General features: G+C 43.0%; 2 protein-coding genes across 8 annotated transcripts in view; one reads left to right on the top strand and one right to left on the bottom strand.

Moving 5' to 3' along the window:
• Positions 1 to 5: 5 nt before the first annotated feature.
• dync2i1 (dynein 2 intermediate chain 1) lies at positions 6 to 7727 on the bottom strand. 2 transcript variants are annotated; one of them, XM_028970366.1, is made up of 24 exons: positions 7308 to 7727; positions 6952 to 7005; positions 6197 to 6875; positions 6054 to 6121; positions 5412 to 5645; positions 5186 to 5257; positions 4799 to 4879; positions 4661 to 4666; positions 4337 to 4529; positions 4047 to 4155; positions 3760 to 3889; positions 3533 to 3644; positions 3356 to 3447; positions 3107 to 3236; positions 2744 to 2916; positions 2443 to 2605; positions 2058 to 2171; positions 1890 to 1951; positions 1727 to 1778; positions 1571 to 1634; positions 1386 to 1485; positions 1066 to 1197; positions 708 to 931; positions 6 to 541 (listed from the first exon to the last, which is right to left on the bottom strand). In XM_028970366.1, the coding sequence occupies exons 1-24, from the start codon at positions 7320 to 7322 to the stop codon at positions 370 to 372; spliced, it is 3231 nt and encodes a 1076-aa protein (XP_028826199.1). In that variant the 5' UTR covers positions 7323 to 7727; the 3' UTR covers positions 6 to 369. The 2 variants fall into 2 exon arrangements, with proteins under 2 accessions (XP_028826199.1, XP_028826200.1); XM_028970367.1 differs by lacking the exon at positions 4661 to 4666 and having other exon boundaries at positions 7308 to 7718.
• Positions 7728 to 8982: 1255 nt separating this feature from the next.
• The window catches only part of esyt2b (extended synaptotagmin-like protein 2b), a 30311-nt gene continuing 21312 nt past the window's right edge, over positions 8983 to 17981 (top strand). For 2 of the 6 annotated variants that reach the window (XM_028970242.1, XM_028970241.1), the window contains exons 1-5: positions 8990 to 9666; positions 14024 to 14065; positions 15493 to 15627; positions 16451 to 16527; positions 16623 to 16695. In XM_028970242.1, coding sequence (XP_028826075.1) covers positions 9358 to 9666; positions 14024 to 14065; positions 15493 to 15627; positions 16451 to 16527; positions 16623 to 16695 — 636 coding nt within the window. In that variant the 5' untranslated portion in view covers positions 8990 to 9357. Of the gene's footprint in view, positions 9667 to 14023; positions 14066 to 15492; positions 15628 to 16450; positions 16528 to 16622; positions 16696 to 17981 lie in introns of all 6 variants that reach the window. The other 4 variants (XM_028970243.1, XM_028970237.1, XM_028970240.1 and 1 more) reach the window with 4 other exon arrangements.

Here is a 17981-nt window from a genome sequence, read left to right as displayed (position 1 = left end):
CAACGTTAGTGCTGATTTTTATCTTTATTATAAAATGTTTTATTGAAATGATGTGGACCAAATGCTCATAGAAATGAAATTTACATACTGTACAATATTTGTTGCATTAAATAAAAAAAAAAAACTTGTTTCATCCCTGAGAGAAGCCTCTACTCCACTAATCTCTTTTTGTGAATACAGCTTTTGTATTTATATTTGCACCTACTATACTTCTGTATGCATTACAGAAGTATTGTTTATAATAAGTGCACAGCAAGTGTATAACAGCATGCTTTCATTATTACTTTGTTCTTTACCAGCTTTACCAGGACATTAGGAATCAAAGTTTATTGTGTGCAGGGCAAATTATATAGATGAAGCAGGATGATATTAAAAAGCATCATGCATTAGGCTTGCGAGCTTCTCAGCATCAGCAGGGGTAGGCACAGTGAATCGCTTGTTGAAATACTGTATCTCAATCCTCCCTGAATGTTTTGCTAGTGCTAATCCAGAGTATGTGTTCTGTATGCTGGGGTCTCCACATGTAGCCATGGTGGTCACCCTGGGGATGGGAAGAGGAAGTGCGTTACTGAACAAGGTCACTTCAGGGCTTCACATGAACATTAGTACAGAAGAAGGATGGAAAGTAAAATTTGGCTTAAATGGAGATTCACTACAATTATCTACTCCATCCTCTATATTGATTTATCATATAAATATTAACAGACCGATCTGTGTCTGTCTTTTCTGTGATTAGTGGTTGGTGGTCTTTCTCAAGCAGGTCCCAAAGGTGCAGGTTGGACGCTGTATCCAGCACACAGAAAACTGAGGGACGGGTCAGAGACCATTGAGCTGAGATCACGCCAACCTCCCCGGAAGTGCCCCCCCACTCCAGGACAGGCTCCTCACTTAGCACAGAATGCAGTCTGATGCTGCCATCCCCACACCCAACCTGTGGCACACATACAGACACGGTCACAGAAAAGCACTCAATTACTCAGACGGCTGGCTGAGTTTTTTTTTTTTTTAATAAAAGATTTTTATAAAAATTGGTAATAATATAAAAAGTCCAGCGTATATTCTCACTAGGAAGTAAGGGTCTCCGGAGGGGCAGAACTCTATTGATTTGACCTGGACAGGCCTGAAACCAGGAACTTGAGGCCAGTAGAACTTTGGATGAGCTTTCAGGCCATGAGTGGTACCATGCCAAACCAGCCCCTATGAACAAAGGCCATTTAGTTATCATTGGTTAGTCATTATAGATTCCTTTTACTTATATATTAAGCATGCTATGCTAATTTGCATAAATGAGCATACTGCTGCACATAAAAATATACAGGCTATGCAAACTACAACAAACTACATCCCCCCTCGTAAATACTGTGTGAGGATTAACTGGTGCTAACCATGTTAGTGCCAATGAGGTAATGACTGGAATCAGAGGGGAGAAATTTCAACAGCAGTGTCTGAAGGGGGCCTGGCTGGGCCCGGTCCAGTGCAGAAGACCTGAGATGTGAAGGAATTCAGGTAAGATGATAGAAATATGTTTCTGTAAACACACCCACACACACACAGAACCCACACACTTCACCTTGTGTCACAAGTTTGCACTGATGAGCTGTGAAGGAGCTTTACTTTTCCTCCTGGCCACAGCCCTGTCAAGGACACAATCATTCATCAGACAGGTAAACGCATGGCTCAAATGAGTATGGTAAGAATATAATGCATTTTTTGGATGCAAACTCACCCAAATCTGTCTGTGATCCAGCTTCACTGACTTTAGGAAGCTCAACAACAACCTGTTAAGTAAAGTGAAGTGATTGTCACATGTTGCACAGAAAAAAAATCCAAAATAGGCCTTAAAGTCCACCAAAAATGTCTGGTGCATTGTTAAGATGAACTGAACTCACCCACAGGTTTAACAGTCCATTTTCATCCAGCGACGCTAACTGGAATGACAGTCCTAAGGACTCTAGACTCCAAACAGAAATTTGTTTCAGACAACAGCATGAACAGTTATTAACATTAAGCAACTTTACATTATGCTGTTTTGAGTTAGTGCTCCGGTTACGCTGTACCTTTATAGTTGGTCATCACGGGGAGCTCTGACCTCAGGACCTCAGAAGTACTGGCTGTGACCGGCTCCACTGACCTAACTGGGGACAGGTGACCTGACCCTGACAGGATGGCATCTGTGTAGATAAGGGCAGGTGCAGAGGTCAGTTTTAATGCTGAAGCTGACACTGAAGAGCTATTGCATACCATAGCTCTCCCACCCAAAAACACAAAATACATAAGACATATGATGTGCACATTAGAATAAAGAGATTTGTAGTATAGCATATACAGTCATAATAATGTAAGAATACTGAACCTAAGGCATTGTCTACAAAGTTGTCTGGACTGTTCTCTATGTCCTTTGAAATCCATGTAAAATGCAGAAGCCCAAAACACCCAACTGACCAGTTGAGAAGGTAGGGTAGCGCAGGATCCACTCGCTCTCACCAACGCTCAACTTGTGGTGGAGACTGCTGGGCTCCCTGAGATCCCACAAAACCACTGAGCCTACTGCTGTCCCAGCAATCACCAGTGTGGTCTTCCCAGGGCTAAAGCAGCAGCAGCAAACCTATATAAACACACACAGCAACGTGTTCATATATTTATGTAATGGTTGGACAGTTATGTATTTAAAATGATTATGACATTTAAATCTTCCCAGGTCCGCTTGGCATGAATATGGGCTTGGTTTGCCTAAGTATGGTACCTCAGACTCATACAGCAGGATCTTCTGCGGCCGTGAAGGTTCCCAAATATGCCAGATGCAAATGATGGTTTTGGAGTCAAGACGCACCGCGCTGGGCTTGGTGACCGGGGCATGGACGGAGATCAGGGTCTGCCTCTGAGCTTGGAAAAAATGCAGCAGGCTGACCTGTCGACCTGCAGAACACACTCAACGATCATTCCCGAGCATTCTTATATCAGATGTTTCAAGATCGCATCGTCTTGTCTACAGTTTACCCAATTTCTAATCACTGTGTGATGCTGGTGCCTACCTTGATTTAAAAAGTAATCAAAATGATTAACTTTACTAACTTATATACTCAGTCACAGCTGAGTAGCTGAATACCATGGAGGAAGGGCAGCTTGGTGTTGAGCTGCAGGCAGCCATCGCTAAAGGACAGAGAGTCAGTCTGAGTACGTAGCCTGTTAAGCGCATGCCGTTCAGCTCTGTCTTCCTCTAAAAGAACAGCCACCACCTGAAAGACAAAGTACGTATTTTTTCGTTGTCAGTTTTGCTCCTTTGAATGCTAAAGCATTAGATCTCACACAAGTAGTCTTTGCTGAGATCTGGCATATGCAAACAAAGTCTAGGTACCTGTGAGGCAGAGCGCAGAAATGCCAGCAGTCTCTGAGAGTCCATGTTCATCAACGTGGAGCTGTCTGTGGCCTCTTGAGAAACATCGGGTCCTTTGATAAAGGCAAAAGATACATGTGTTTTAGTAAGAAGACCTCAGGAAAGACACACAAATAAGGGCTTTGCAATGTACAGTACCTCCACATGCTATACTGCTCTCTGGTGGATGCTGTGTCCATTTATCGCTCATATCAGTTTCCTCAGTCTGAATCTCCCGATCAGTGTTATCCTCATTGCACTGGACATAGGCCTAAACCAAAATAAATACACAATAACAACTATAATAATTATTATTATTACAATAAATTTAATAATTATTATAGTAGGTTTGTTATCAGTGAACATCAGTGAAAAAACATGCAAACCTGTTTTGTATTAGTTGCACCAAAGTTTTTGATGTACATATCATATTCGTTGACAGGAGGCAGGTCAAGGAGCGAGAATGTGATGGAAAAATCTAGATCGATCAGACGCAACAGCTCAGCACTGCGTTTCCTGCAACAGCAGCAGAAAGAAAACATTTAAGCTTAGAATAGAAGATAAGGAAAGTGGGCACACTGTCCTTTAGACCAAAGAGGATTTGAATAAATGGACTTTTGGTTTACTACAGGATTGCAACCACCATGTTAATGACTATGAGGAAAACACCTACTTCTGCCGGCTGGCAACCTTCTTGCTGACCTCACGATGCTTTGCTGCCACAAAGTCTATAAACCTCCCCGTCTTGGGAGCTCTGCTTGGTCGACCTTCTGAAACTGCAGCTGAAAATACAATTATTAAAAAGTAACAAACACACATGCATATTACATCCAACAAATTACGTCCATTTCACAATATCTTATTAATTAAAGCAATGCTACAGAAGGCCCAATTTGTCATTTAAAAAAATATTTGCTAAGAAACTGATAGGATGATCTCAATGTGGATACAGCAGCAACTTACTTTGCCTGAGTTTTGTGACCTCTGGCCTGGGAAGCAATTGTGCAGTTTCCACTCTCTCATTCTCTGCATCCATGGCTCTCTGGATGGCTCTGATCTGCTCTCTCTCCAGAGAACTCACTTCTTCCTTCATCTCCTGTCCCCTTCCCTCTTCTTCAGTGGGTCCGTTTTCATCCTCAAAATCCTCTTCATATTCCTTAAGATGAATTAGTATAAGCAAGACGAATCAACATTTGAAACTTGCATGAGAGATTGATAAGTACACTGAGTACAGAGATTCTGTGTATGTTTGACGGAAGGTGAGAGCACAAGAGCTGTACTACTCACCAGGTTCTAACGGTGTTAAATAATCCATTTTAATGCATGCAATGTAAGAATAAAAAAAAAAAAAAAAAAAAGATTTCTCGAGCATTATGATTCCATTCAATTATACTTTAATATCATTACTGTCTGAAAACATCCTACCTCAAAATCCTCCTCATACTCTATTTGTGTTTCAGTCTCATAGTCTTCATTAGGTGCTTTCTCGTTTTCCTCATTTTCAGCCTTCATCCAAGAGACAATAAATAATTCAACCAATAACATCCACAAGGTCGTGATATAAAGAATATTTCACAGATAATAAACACAATATGAGACTAAACCAGCTCAAATTGATGAAAAGAGATAATAACAATACATATGTGGATTATTTAAATGTCAAATATTAATATATATTTTTAAATATTATACAAATAGTTGCAATAAAAAAGATATATATTTTAGCCACATTATTGCTTGAGTGATTTAGTCTCAGATTATCAAAATGTTTTAAAGGCTGCCCCAAAGATTCTTTAAAAACATGAGTCTTACAGGAATCTCTGGGTCACTTAAATGGTTGGTACTTGATCTCCTGGTTGACTGGTGTTGTATCATCACAATACCCTGTTTCACCAGGAGAGACACAGAGCAACACTCACACGTCAGCCTCGTGGAGCGAGTCCAAGACAGGGCGATTCGAGCTAACATAAAAGAAGGTGTCCTGCACAAAGGCAGTCATTAATGAAACGGAATTAATGAATCCAATGTGCACAATCACCTCATCATCTCTCTTGTCTCCGCGAGGTCTGCTGGATGACTCTCGCCTTGATGCTGCTTTGTCTGTGCCTCTTGTCTGTTGTGACCCCTCTTTGTGTCTCCTCTCCCGCCGTCTCTCCCGTTCTTCCATGTCCTTGCCCTGCTCTTGGCTCCCATCAGCCTTTGGTTCATTGTGATGGCGCCTCCGTTCCACCTCTCTGTTTTCACCATCAGCCCTCCTACTCTCGCCAGTTCCCTGATCAAGCAGACAAAAGTATCAGTAGATATTCTAAATACTGTACATCTAAGTCTGTCACAGCAGTTATGGCTACTATGATAATATTTTTTGATGCTTTGTTGCACAGATTTATATTTACGTTTATGGCATTTGGCAGACTCCCTTATCCAGAGCGACCATACTATGTGCTTTCATGTTACCATCTCACTAGGTCTCAAACCATGAATACAAATCATTTCACATCACTCGGTTGTAGTTTTTCTTACGTAAGTCAGACTATAAGAAAGTTACAAGTTAGTCAAATTATTCTCCAAAGAGTGAAGTCTTCAGCTGCTGATTGAAAATACTCAGCAGCCGTGCTGTTCTGACCTTGAGGGGAGGTTCATTCCACACGCAGTTCACAGATAAGTGTGACGTTAATCTTACATGGCGCTCCCTCTCTCTGTGCCTCCTCTCTCTGTCTTCTTTATCCTTCCTGCGCTGTTCCCTGTATTCTGAGAAGTGAAATATCCTCACATTACATGACATCTCATTTGCTGAATCAGAGAGGCAATTCTGAGGGAAGTTACCTCTGTCCTCTTTGTTGCCGGCATGTTCTCGGTCGCCATGTCGCTCTCTTCTTTCTCTGTCACCCTGCTGTCCATTCCTGTAGTGTTCAGTCTCCTTTAGGAAGTCTCTCTCTCTGTGTCGCTCCCTCCTATCATGCACTCTTTCTCTTTCGGACCCGACGGCACTGCCATCTTTTCTGCTTCGACGCTCCTCTTCTCTCTTTTTGTCCCTCTGTTCCCTGTCTTGCTCAACTCTATTTCTTTCCTTTTCCTTTTCTCTCTCTTTGTCCCTGTCTGTGTCCTTAACTCGCTCTTGTTCTCTTTCCTTATCTTGATGCTTACTTTCTTTAGCCAATCTGTTGTGACTGTGTCTGACTTCCTCTCCGTATCTGCCATTGTTTTTAGCTCTATTTCTGTCTTGTTCTCTCCTTTTCTCTCTGTCTCGATCATCTCGTTCAGGTTTTTCTCTAGGTTTATCTCTTTGCCCTTCCTGATCTTGGACCTTTGTTCTGTCTCTGTGTTTTGTTCTGTCTCTTTCTCCAGTAGTGTCCCTCTCTTTTGGCTTGTCTCTTTCTCTTCTGTCCTCCCTCACATGTTCTCTGTGTCGACGCTCTGTGGAAACGCCACTCCTATGTCTTCGCTCATCCTCCTCATGCTTCCTGTGTCTTCTTTTGGTGTTGTCTTCTTCATAACCATGACCCTAGCAATGTAACATAAATGATTTAAGTCATAGTGTCAATATTAACATAAACATAAATCCACAAATGTATGTTTACCTGCATGTGCCTTATTAGGTCATCTGTTTTCCAAGTGTCCTCTTTTGATAGATTCTTTTAAGCAAACACATACATACATATTTAACATATCAGAAGGCAGGTAATGCTCTTCTATTCTGTATTAAAGGCTTCTAGACATGTAAAAACTATTTGGGGGAGATCTGGGGGGACATCGTGCCTTATTGAATAATTTTGTTGCTTTGAATGATCCTGCCAGCAGTCAAGCCAGTCTGCGTGCTCTCACTGGTTTAATTCTTAATTAGCTATATCGCTAATGCAACAAGTATGGCCCACTGCACGAAACGGAAACATTTAATATCATTTCCAAGGCGGGAAAAAAATCAAATGACTATTACCTTTCCGGGATGCATAGTGTTAAGGTCCTATTTCAACCTCATCTGCAAATAATCCACAAGTTCTACAGATTTGTGTTGTCAGCATGTACCGCCATGACACCCAAATAGTACAACTACGCATGCGCATTACCAAGAGGCCAAGGCAACTGCGTCATGCTCTCTTGACAACAGACCATAGAGCCGAGAGACGAGCAATAGATGCAACGCGAGACGGTCACTATGGAGACACCCTCGATCGGTGTGTAGATTGTCGAAAACAGGCATCTGTGTGAAGGGCACTCAGGAACAATCTCGAAGATGTTGGAATAGATTCATGCACAGTGCTAAACTGAAGTGATAAGTTACACATATTTTATGTTTAAAAACATAAAATATGTGTAACTTATTTGTTTGCAATATTTGCATATTGGTTCACATGAATACTTGCAATATTTGCAATATTGAGGTCTATAGCAGACGCAAAAGCATTTCACTGCATATCATACCGTGTATGACTGTGTATGTAACAAAAAAAAAATTATTTGATGTAATTACAATAACTGGCTATATCTGGATATAAGATTTTCTATCTTGTTAAGACAACACGGTGATATAGGGGTGGTAGTAGCTTAGTGAGTAAGACCCGGGTTCAAATCCCACTTACTACCATTGTGTCCCTGAGCAAGACACTTAACCCTAAGTTGCTCCAGGGGGGAGACTGTCCCTGTAACTACTGATTGTAAGTCGCTCTGGATAAGGGCGTCTGATAAATGCTGTAAATGTAAATATATATGAGTCACTGAGTCACTGACGGTCTTCAAACACAAGCTTAAAACCTTCCTTTTTAGGAAATACTTCATAAGGCCTCCTACATATAATTTTTTTGGATTCTGAGTTATTAAAGTAATGGTTTTTGCAGATCGGGTCCTAGTGAAGCAAATGAGCGATTTTAATGATAGACATTTTAAAACCCTTATGTAAGTCGCTTTGGATAAATGTAACTGAACTGCAAGCTAATGGCCATAAAAATACCTTAGTCGGTTGTGACTCTAAATGAAACATTGCTTAACTAATATACAATACAGGCCAAAAGTTTGGACACACCTTCTCATTCAATGTGTTTTCTTTATTTTCATGACCATTTACATTGGTAGATTCTCACTGAAGGCCTCAAAACTATGAATGAACACATGTGGAGGTATGAACTTAACAAAAAAGGTAAAATAACTGAAAACATGTTTTATATTCTAGTTTCTTTGCTCTGATTACTGCTTTGCACACTCTTGGCATTCTCTCGATGAGCTTCAAGAGGTTGTCACCTGAAATGGTTTTCCAACAGTCCTGAAGGAGTTCCCAGAGGTGTTTAGCACTTGTTGGCCCCTTTGCCTTCACTCTGCGGTCCAACTCACCCCAAACCATCTCGACTGGGTTCAGGTCCGGTGACTGTGGAGGCCAGGTCTCCACTTTTTCATTCATAGTTTTGATGCCTTCAGTGAGAATCTACCAACGTAAATGGTCATGAAATTATAGAAAACACAGTGAATGAGAAGGTGCGTCCAAACTTACTGTACTGTAGTTTCATCTTAAACTACTGTACTGTAGTTTCATCCATTTTCATCCATTCATGTTTTCGTCCACTCATTCGTTCGGCCGGCAGCGGTTTTTGCACCCGCGCCTGGCCGCCACCAGAGGGCGCGGTCGCGCTGCCCCGACACCTCGTGTAGGAAGCGGACCCCGGAGCGAGTGTGCGGGGAGGGTGACGGGCAGCAGGCGACAGCAGACTCCTCTGGTCGGACCGCTGGAGGACACGGACCCTTCTTCCCCCCCACGCAGCGCTCGGTCTTTGGTGGCCGGGGTCGGACGACAGCGGGACTGAAGCTGGAGCCTGACGATGGGGGAACTTGACTTTCGGCGCGTTCCTCGCTGCGCTTGTCGCCCGATAAGTTGTGGAGAAGGGCGCACGCCTCATCCGGCCGGTTCACCCGCGGCGCGGCACCGCGCTTCTGCGTAGCTTCTTTCTCCTTCTTTTTTTTTTTCGTTTCGTCTGGAGCGTCGGAGGAGCAGCCCGGGGATGACGACGGGCGAGGGCACGTCCGCCGAGCGGCCGAAGGACGTCAGGTGCGAGCCGCCCTCCAACACCAGGGACCTGTCGAGCACCTGGAGGCAGTTCGCCAAAACGTTCGTCCTCATCTTCCCCATCTACATTCTGGGATACATGGAGTTCAGCTTCAGCTGGCTTCTGATCGCCCTCGCCGTCTTCTTCTTCTGGAGGAGGAACGTCGGGAGCAAGAGCGGCAGGTTCAGCAGAGCGCTGGCTTTCTTCGAGCTGGAGGAGACCAGCGTCAAGCCAAGTTTGACCACGTCTCGGTTGCCGTCATGGGTAAGAAGTCGTGGCAGACTGTGCTGTTCAGGAAACGTGTGTGTGAGTGTGTATGTATGTATGTATATGTACGTGTGTGTGTGTGTGTGTATATATATATATATATATATATATATATATATATGTGTGTGTGTGTTTTTGTGTGTGTATGTATATATGTGCATGTGTGTATGCCTGTGTGTGTGTCTGTATGTATATATGTATATTTGTGCATGTGTGTGCATGTGTGTGTGTGTTTGCGTGTGTTTTTTTTATATGTGTGTGTGTGTGTTTTATATATATGTGTGTGTGATGTTTGTGAAATAAAATATTTAAACACACAAATACACACTTGGCGACCCTCATCTGGACAAGCTGCTGGAAACTGACTGACTGACAAATTCACACACGGATGTGTATGCATGCCATGTAATAGTATTATAAAGTATTTACCGCAGTATTTATCTGAGAAAAGCCAGCCTTGACTTATTTAAATGTGTTTATGTGTCCTGGATACGGTAGGTTACCCGTAAGTCATACGTCTGACACAATAGTTGTATTAAATTTAATCCCATTCATGGATTAATGGGATGTGTGTTGGGTGACTGTTGTCGGTAGTGACGCTTTTTTTTTAAAATGCTAGATAATTAAAAGCTGGTAGACTTCAGGCCTTGTGGCGCCTGAAAGGCGACCAGGTTTAGTTCAATGCCCTGCATTCCCCCGTCTGCCGATCAGCCACTGTGCACATGTAGCCTGGAATTCACCATGACAACAGCGTTTATGAATAAGCGGCTGATGTCTGAGAAGATGACAACCGATCCCAAAGGTGCCGAAAAACATCGCACGCCCGTCCGCTTTTTTTCTCTCTCGATTTTTAGCCCAAAAATCTATTTGTTGTCCTCACACGCACAAAGTCTCTGATTGGATTTGGTTCTAAATTAAGGTCCATGAGGGCAGATGGTAGTGTGTCAATACACAATAGTGGATCTCAGGCTTTTTTTAGCTAAATTTGCGTCACGTAAGCACAGAAGTGTTGGGGCCTTCGGGAGCAGGAGTGGGAACCCCCCGTCTGATGTAGAAGATCTTGAGTCTTTTGATTTGGCTTGAAACACATCTTTATTTTAACCTGCTCCCAGGTCCTTGGATGTACAATGAACAGACATATCGTCGCCCTTGGCGGGATTGATGCCTTCTCCACGCTGATGATGAGCTGTATTTTTTACTTAAGATATGAGAGCTACTGCTACACTGGTTCAATACAATTGTCAAGGTTGTGAGATAGAATTTGGGCGCGTGGGAGTTAGCAAGGTCTCCTCATGGTTCCAGGTTCTCCGGTTTCCTCTTGCTGCCTGAAGGCATATGCATTAGGCAAATTGGCGACTCTAAATTGTCTGTTTAAAAATAAAGTGAAGTGATTGTCATTGTGATGACAGCAGAACAGCACACGATGCACACAGTGAAATGTGTCCTCTGCATTTAACCCATCACATTTACATTTACATTTACAGCATTTATCAGACGCCCTTATCCAGAGCGACTTACAATCAGTAGTTACAGGGACAGTCCCCCCCTGGAGCAACTTAGGGTTAAGTGTCTTGCTCAGGGACACAATGGTAGTAAGTGGGATATGAACCTGGGTCTTCTGGCCCATAGGCGAGTGTGTTACCCACCAGGGTACTATCACCCTTGGTGAGTAGTGGGCAGCCATGACAGGCACCCAGGGAGCAGTGTGTGGGGACGGTGCTTTGCTCAGTGGCACCTTGGCGGATCGGGATTCGAACCGGCAACCTTCTGATTACGGGGCTGAACCGCTTCTGATTACCTGAACCGCTAGGCTACCGCTGCCCCAGTGTGTGTGTGTGCACGCTGCACTCGCAATGTTCCGGTATGGATCCTGCAGACGAGTTTTTTGTAAACCTTCTAAAAAGCCATGTATTCATTAGCTGTATTGGTATTTTCAGTATAGCTGTGTGTGTGTGTGTGTGTGTGTGTGTGTGTGTGTGTGTGTATACCTCATTCCAATGCATCTTGGTTACATTTTTATCTTCCTGTTGTATTTGCTTGCACACGGCTGACTACCCCTGTTGACAGTTTTGCAAACTAATTATTGTAGGGCGGACGTCTCAGCCCTTCCAAGAGTCGTGGCAGGAGTGTGCCAGCAGCATAGACACGGACATTACTTCTGCATTGTGATTGTACGAGAGGCATTGTGCAATGTGATTGTTCTAGGAGGCTCGTTTGTGACAATCCTCTGTATCGTATTTTCCTCTGTATTTTCTTTGTGTGACAACTTACAAGCATCTGCAAACTACTTGGCTGAATGATGTTGCTTAGCAACAGTTCAACAACGAGATTCTGGATGGAACCGGGATGCCTTTTTAATGCTTTAACAGCCGTTCGTGTATTTAACTCTCAGCCTATGCTACAATAATAATTCACTCATGGTCAAGGTCAAGGCCCTGCACTAGCACTCTTGTTATCTATGATTTATTTAATAGGCTACTGTTAAATGGCCATTAATGAATGGAATATCTGCACACGTGTACAGAGGAACTTCAATTTCAATTATTTTAATAGAGGTGGAAATCTTTGCACTGATTAAAGAAGCAACAAATCCTGGCCAGATTAACACTAGTACAGTAGCTAGTGCATCAGCAGATGTGGGTTCAACATCATTGTTATTTCAAACTTTCAATGACTATTTAATATTAACAATTAATTAAAGTAATGATTTATATTCAGTGGTTATATTCAGAAATGTGTGGTTACAATAATTATGAAGCAAAGATCAGGTTTATTTTAATTGACAAATTTCAGTGTTTGGGCCATGTTACTGATTAATGACATATTATTGAGATATTATTGGTCCATCGCACCAAGGCATCCGTGTCCTTTACTAGATTTTTGTCTCTCAGCGAGCAGGAAGTATTTATATTTGTTATGTATTTACAATAAAGGAGGTTGAGGAAGTGTAATGACCTTCATTGCAGCGTATAGCTGAGCTTTTCCTGAGTGCTTGTATCACACTGCGATGGGCCTGGCGGGGGGGGTTCAGGGGCGAAATGTGCTGCGCTGTCATCTCGTGTGAGGAAGACTCCTCCGCTTCCACGCTGGTTTAGAAATACACCCAGAATGAGTCATGGTCTGTGTGTGCTGGCCCTGCTGGATGAAATATAATAGGCTCCCTATCACCGCTTAAACCGGCCAATGAGGAGGGTCAGCAAGATTCTTCGCATGAGGCGAAGGGAGGAAAAACACGCCGAAACATGGTTTGGTTTGTTTGCCAGTGGGTTTATTGCTTTGCCTCTCCCTGATGGTGACACACTGTCCGCATTCTAAATAGGCTAAGGTCCACTTCCTTGAATGTGCAGATTTATTTAGAGCATAGCTGAGGATGGCTGAAGGCGTATCTTACCATATCTGTCCTACCTTCGTTTCTGAGGGCTGTATGGGTTTGTTATTAAACTGTAATGCTCAATAGGAGGTCTTCTGGTGGACTATCCCACACCTACAGTATTTGAGCAGACATCAACAGCTCAGGAACGGAAATGTGAACGGGAATCTGCCTATTTTTCCCCTTCCTTCTTGTTCATTGGATGCTGTGCAGAGTCAGCTTTTTTTGTTAGGTTAGGACCTCCCTGTCTGGATACAATGTGAGGGCTACTGACAGTTCATTCATGTACACACGCTCACACACTCTTCTCCCCCTTTTTTTTTTTTTTGGGGGGGGGGGGCAACGACGACGACGACATATAAATTAAAGCTGATAGGCCATTTAGTGACATCTGCCATTTAATGAACAACTATCAGCTCCTGCATTTAATCTTTATAGTGAACTGAACAGTAAAAATCGTACAAAATTTGTAATGAAGAAGACAAATACACGTATGCTGATGCACCAGATAACATTGTGAATTTGGTGTTTTTTTATTGCTTCCTTAATCAACACAGCAGTGTCCTGCTGTAGTGAGATAATTGCAAAAGGGTTTTCTAATCAATGAAGCGTTTCAATGGACAGACTTGTCCATTAGTGAACACAGAATCATTCCCTGGAGCTCAAGATTAATTACTGCTCATAACGGGTCTCTCTACATGTATGCAGATGTTCCAGTCATTAACCGCCAGTTCCAGCATTCATGGTTATTCACGACATTAACAATGTCTGGACAGTATGTTTGATTAAATAACTGATGTTATTTCAGAGGCCAGTTTTGCACACAAGGAATGACAGGAATACACGCCAGAAATTATTTAATGACAGTGCTTCATCCTTGTGCTACAGCCCGTCACTTTCCTTGTCCTTACAAAAATGTAATTACTGTGTTGAATTAATCTTAGCTGTGCTCGTTAATCATATTGATCTTCTTCCTTTTTTAAGGTGCACTATCCAGATGTGGAGAGGGTGGAGTGGTTAAATAAGGTGAGAGCAAAGTTAAAGCTAAATAACACAGATTAGGGTACATGTTTTATGACCTGTCCAATCTCTTGTTCACATCAGTCTAAGCTTTTGCGCCATTAATCACTGATGCACACTGACCTTGACCATATAAACTCTACATATAGTACATTTTTAGTAAATGCTGAGATAGCATGGATCACAGACATGCAGGTTTGAGTGTTAATAAGGCAAAAGAAGCAAATTCATTCATAGTTTTGATGCCTTCAGTGAGAATCAACCAATGTAAAAGAAAACACATTGAATGAGAAGGTGTGTCCAAACTTTTGGCCTGTACTGTACACATATATAGATACAGCACCAGAGATTTGTGTTCGTCTTGCGCTATTATGTTTCCTGATTGTTTTCACCTGTGTATGATTGTATAAAGCTGCCCTATTTGTGTCTGTTCGGCGTCAGGTCATTGTTTGGTGATGTTTCCCCTGTCCTATTCACCATGTATTAAACTGCTGTTTTGTGACGTTGTGCATATGCGTCCTTCTCCCTCGCCATGTCCAGCCATCGTGACAATACACTGTACTAAATGTGGGCCTGTGAAAAAGTGGGTTCCTAATTTAATCTTAGGCGATCTTGTAACTTTTTCCCAGGGAAGTTTCTCACTGTTTCATGACAAATCAACATTATTAAAGAAGCGTTCCAACTGAATAGAATGTTTAAGGTTTGGCAATGTTAGAATAGACATGAAATGACTGCTTGCGTGTTTATATTCACCACAGTGAAGCTGTTGGTTTTCTCCTCTCTCGGGTGCGTGAGAATGTGCAGTAGGCCGGCACGTAGCTGCGGCAGCAGCATGCACCAGTTTGGAGCAGCTTCCTGAAGCAGGGCATAAATTAATCTGGGTCTACGCTTCACATCATGCTCACGTGGCCGTGATCTCAGTGCCTGAAATATTTATTTTGTGCCCATGCTCTTTTAATGTCTGCAGCACTTAAAAAAAGACATCAAAGATTTAAAAAAAGGTGGCAAGGTCTCTCAACATCCTTTGCATATGTCTGTAATGAGCATGGTTCTCTGCCTTCTTCAAGGCTCCCCTCATCAACACCTTTTCATCGACCCACTTTCTTTTCGGTTCTCATTCTGTTTTATCACGTTGGTGACTTCAGGTACACAATCAATTCAGTAATGACTGGGTTCTTAGAACCTACTTGTTCAGCTAAGGCTCAATAGTGTATTTCTGTTTCCCAGTAGATTTGATTTAATTAGCAAACATCCTTCATCTTCCTTTCCCATCCTTTTAACAAACCAGTGGATTCAGTTTTGTTTCCCAGCACTACACGAGCATAATAGAAGAAAAAAGCTCCGGTGCCAGGTACCAGTGAAGCGTTTTTTTTTTTTGTCTTTTGTGGCTGACCTTTCATGGATATTCCTGTTGCTTCTCCCCTGTTCTACAGACAGTGAAGCAGATGTGGCCGTACATCTGCCAGTTTGTGGAGAAGCTTTTCCGCGAGACCATTGAGCCTGCAGTGAAGGAGGCCAACTCTCACCTCAGCACTTTCAGCTTCTGCAAGATTGACATGGGGGACAAGGTCAGGGGAGCATTGCACCTAGTATTTTTATATGGCATGTCTATTCCGGTAGATTACATCACCCAGAATGAGAAATGGATTTCTGAATACAACAATGAAAGTGAAGTGATACACAGCACAGCAAACAGTGCACACAAAGGAATTTTTAACCATCTGCTTTTAACCATCACCCTTGGTGAGCAGTGGGCAGCCATGACAGGCGCCCAAGGAGCAGTGTGTGGGGACGGTTCTTTGCTCAGTAGCACCCTGGCTGATCGGGATTCGAACTGGCAACCTTCTCATTACGGAGCTGCTTCCTTAACCGCTAGGTCACCACTGCCCCTACTGCCCCTACCACTGCCACTGCCCCAACAGGAAGGCTGATCCCAGAACAGTAATCTGTGTTTTTAGAAAAGGGCCATAAGCTCTTTTATTCTCATTATTTAACACCCTCTTGCATACATACACCATTTGCTCCAATTAGAACCTATTATAGCTCCTTGTGGACCGCTTGACATAATTGGTTCCCATTGCAGTTTATTATGGTTTAATTGACTGCTGAACCTCGCTCGTCATTTTTATTCGTCTGGTGCATGCGGTGTCTGCTCAGGCCTGTATGTGTTGGGTGTATTTACAGGCTGCTAAGAATTGCATCATAGGAAACACACTGACTAAGCCCTGTGTTTATTTAGATCTGTGTGGGGAAATCTCTAGCTGATGGCATGGGCGCTGGTTGTGATGGTCATGTGGAAATAGTTTCCACAATAGTACAGTTAGAGGTCATGGGTTAAAAAAAAAACCAAGAAAGCAAGAAAAGAGAAAAATCTCCTGTGTGTCTACATAGCCTCTGAGGGTCAACGGGGTCAAAGTTTACACTGAGAATGTGGACAAGCGGCAGATCATTATGGATCTCCAGGTTAGGTCAGTGATCTTTGTGCTTCACACTGCATTTTTCTACCCGTGCTCAGCAAGAATAATGATTACTTAAAATGTGTGTGTGTGTGTGTTTTTGTCAGCTTTGTGGGAAATACCGAAATAGATGTGGATATCAAGCGATACTACTGCAAAGCTGGGATCAAGAGCGTACAGGTACCCTACTCCCTCCAAAGCTCCTTCCATATTCAGATTTTCTTTTTACATATCTTCTTACATATTTTACATAACTTTAAAAATTTTCTTACCTGCTGAATGTGGCATACCGCACTAATATCAAACTCTGAAGGGCAATAAAGCAATGCTTAATGTTCCAGATAGCTGTTATAAATAGAAAACACCTAAATAATAACCTAAATGGGAACTTTTAGGTCAGCTTCCAGAAGTTAATAGACTTGCTCAGCCAATCAGGACACAAGGTCAGCACTGACTTAAAGCTGTAAACTTATGGAGGATCAACGTCAGTATCGGTTACTGCAGCTGTAGTGCCCGGACGCCACATGCAGCACACGCCATGCATGTTCAAGCATCTCTGTATTAAACACCCCCATTAGTGTAGGGCGGAGCCGGCCCTGTCCACTGTGTTAATGTGACCGCCTACGAGTCCAGGCTGTTGACACATGCAGAGCTGGAAACAGAGGGTCCCGTCAACAGCCTGTTGTGCTGTAAGCATGCGGGATTCCTGGAAGATGTGTGCCCAAGCAGGTTTGCTCAAAGCCTATTTTTAAGAATTTATTTTTGGTCTGCATGAAACCAAATACTCTGGTGCCCTTGTGGCGTCCGTAACGCTGGAGTAGATCCTGTGTGGGTGCATCATGTTACCCTGTGCAGACATTTGTTCTAGATCTCCTCATACATGTACTAGATTGCAGATGGCACATGTGTGACTCTGTGACTTAAAACGTTAATAGGCTCGGACTACACGACTTTCAAGGACAAAGTCATCTTCTGTGTGTCTGCACATAGCCTCTGAGGGTCGAAAGGGATCAGGGTTTACGCTGAGAATGAGGACATGGCGTATTGCTAATTTTACGAGGCGCGGTGCAGGAGGGTAGACAGATTCTTCATCCGTGTACACCTAAACTTTATTCAAGTACGGTGTTTTGTTCTGTTTTTTTTTTAGGCTCACATGACTCCCACGTGCAGTTATTATTCAGCTGACACACTCATGTACACTCTTTTCCGGTTCCTGTAGAAGAGGGCTGTGTGGAGGAACACCAGACATTAAAGGCTGCATTAAACTGTGAGCTGACAGCTCTCAGCTGTGTACTGGCTCAGGGGCGATTAATGTCCCCCCCTCAGGCGCAGATGCTGTCCCTAAAAAACCTGCTCTGTGCAGAGCTGGCACTAGTGCGTGAAAAACTCATCAGCGAGCTGCTGCCATTACGAATGTAAACGGGCAACGTTGGGGAATGATGTGCATAAGAATGCTGAGTCTGAAC

The sequence above is a fragment of the Denticeps clupeoides genome, chromosome 2 (genome assembly GCF_900700375.1).
Source record: "Denticeps clupeoides chromosome 2, fDenClu1.1, whole genome shotgun sequence".
NCBI lineage: Eukaryota > Metazoa > Chordata > Actinopteri > Clupeiformes > Denticipitidae > Denticeps > Denticeps clupeoides.
Note: the sequence above shows the minus strand (reverse complement) of the source record. Positions and strands in the feature narration are given on the sequence as shown.

Bases quoted from the DNA above. Each gene is read 5' to 3' on its own strand.
- dync2i1 (XM_028970366.1), bottom strand. The intron at 1,952-2,057 runs GTACAGCGTAAC...TTTGGAGTCTAG, and splicing joins CGTGATGACCAACTATAAAG to AGTCCTTAGGACTGTCATTC. The intron at 1,635-1,726 runs GTGAGTTTGCAT...TGTCCTTGACAG, and splicing joins TGGATCACAGACAGATTTGG to GGCTGTGGCCAGGAGGAAAA.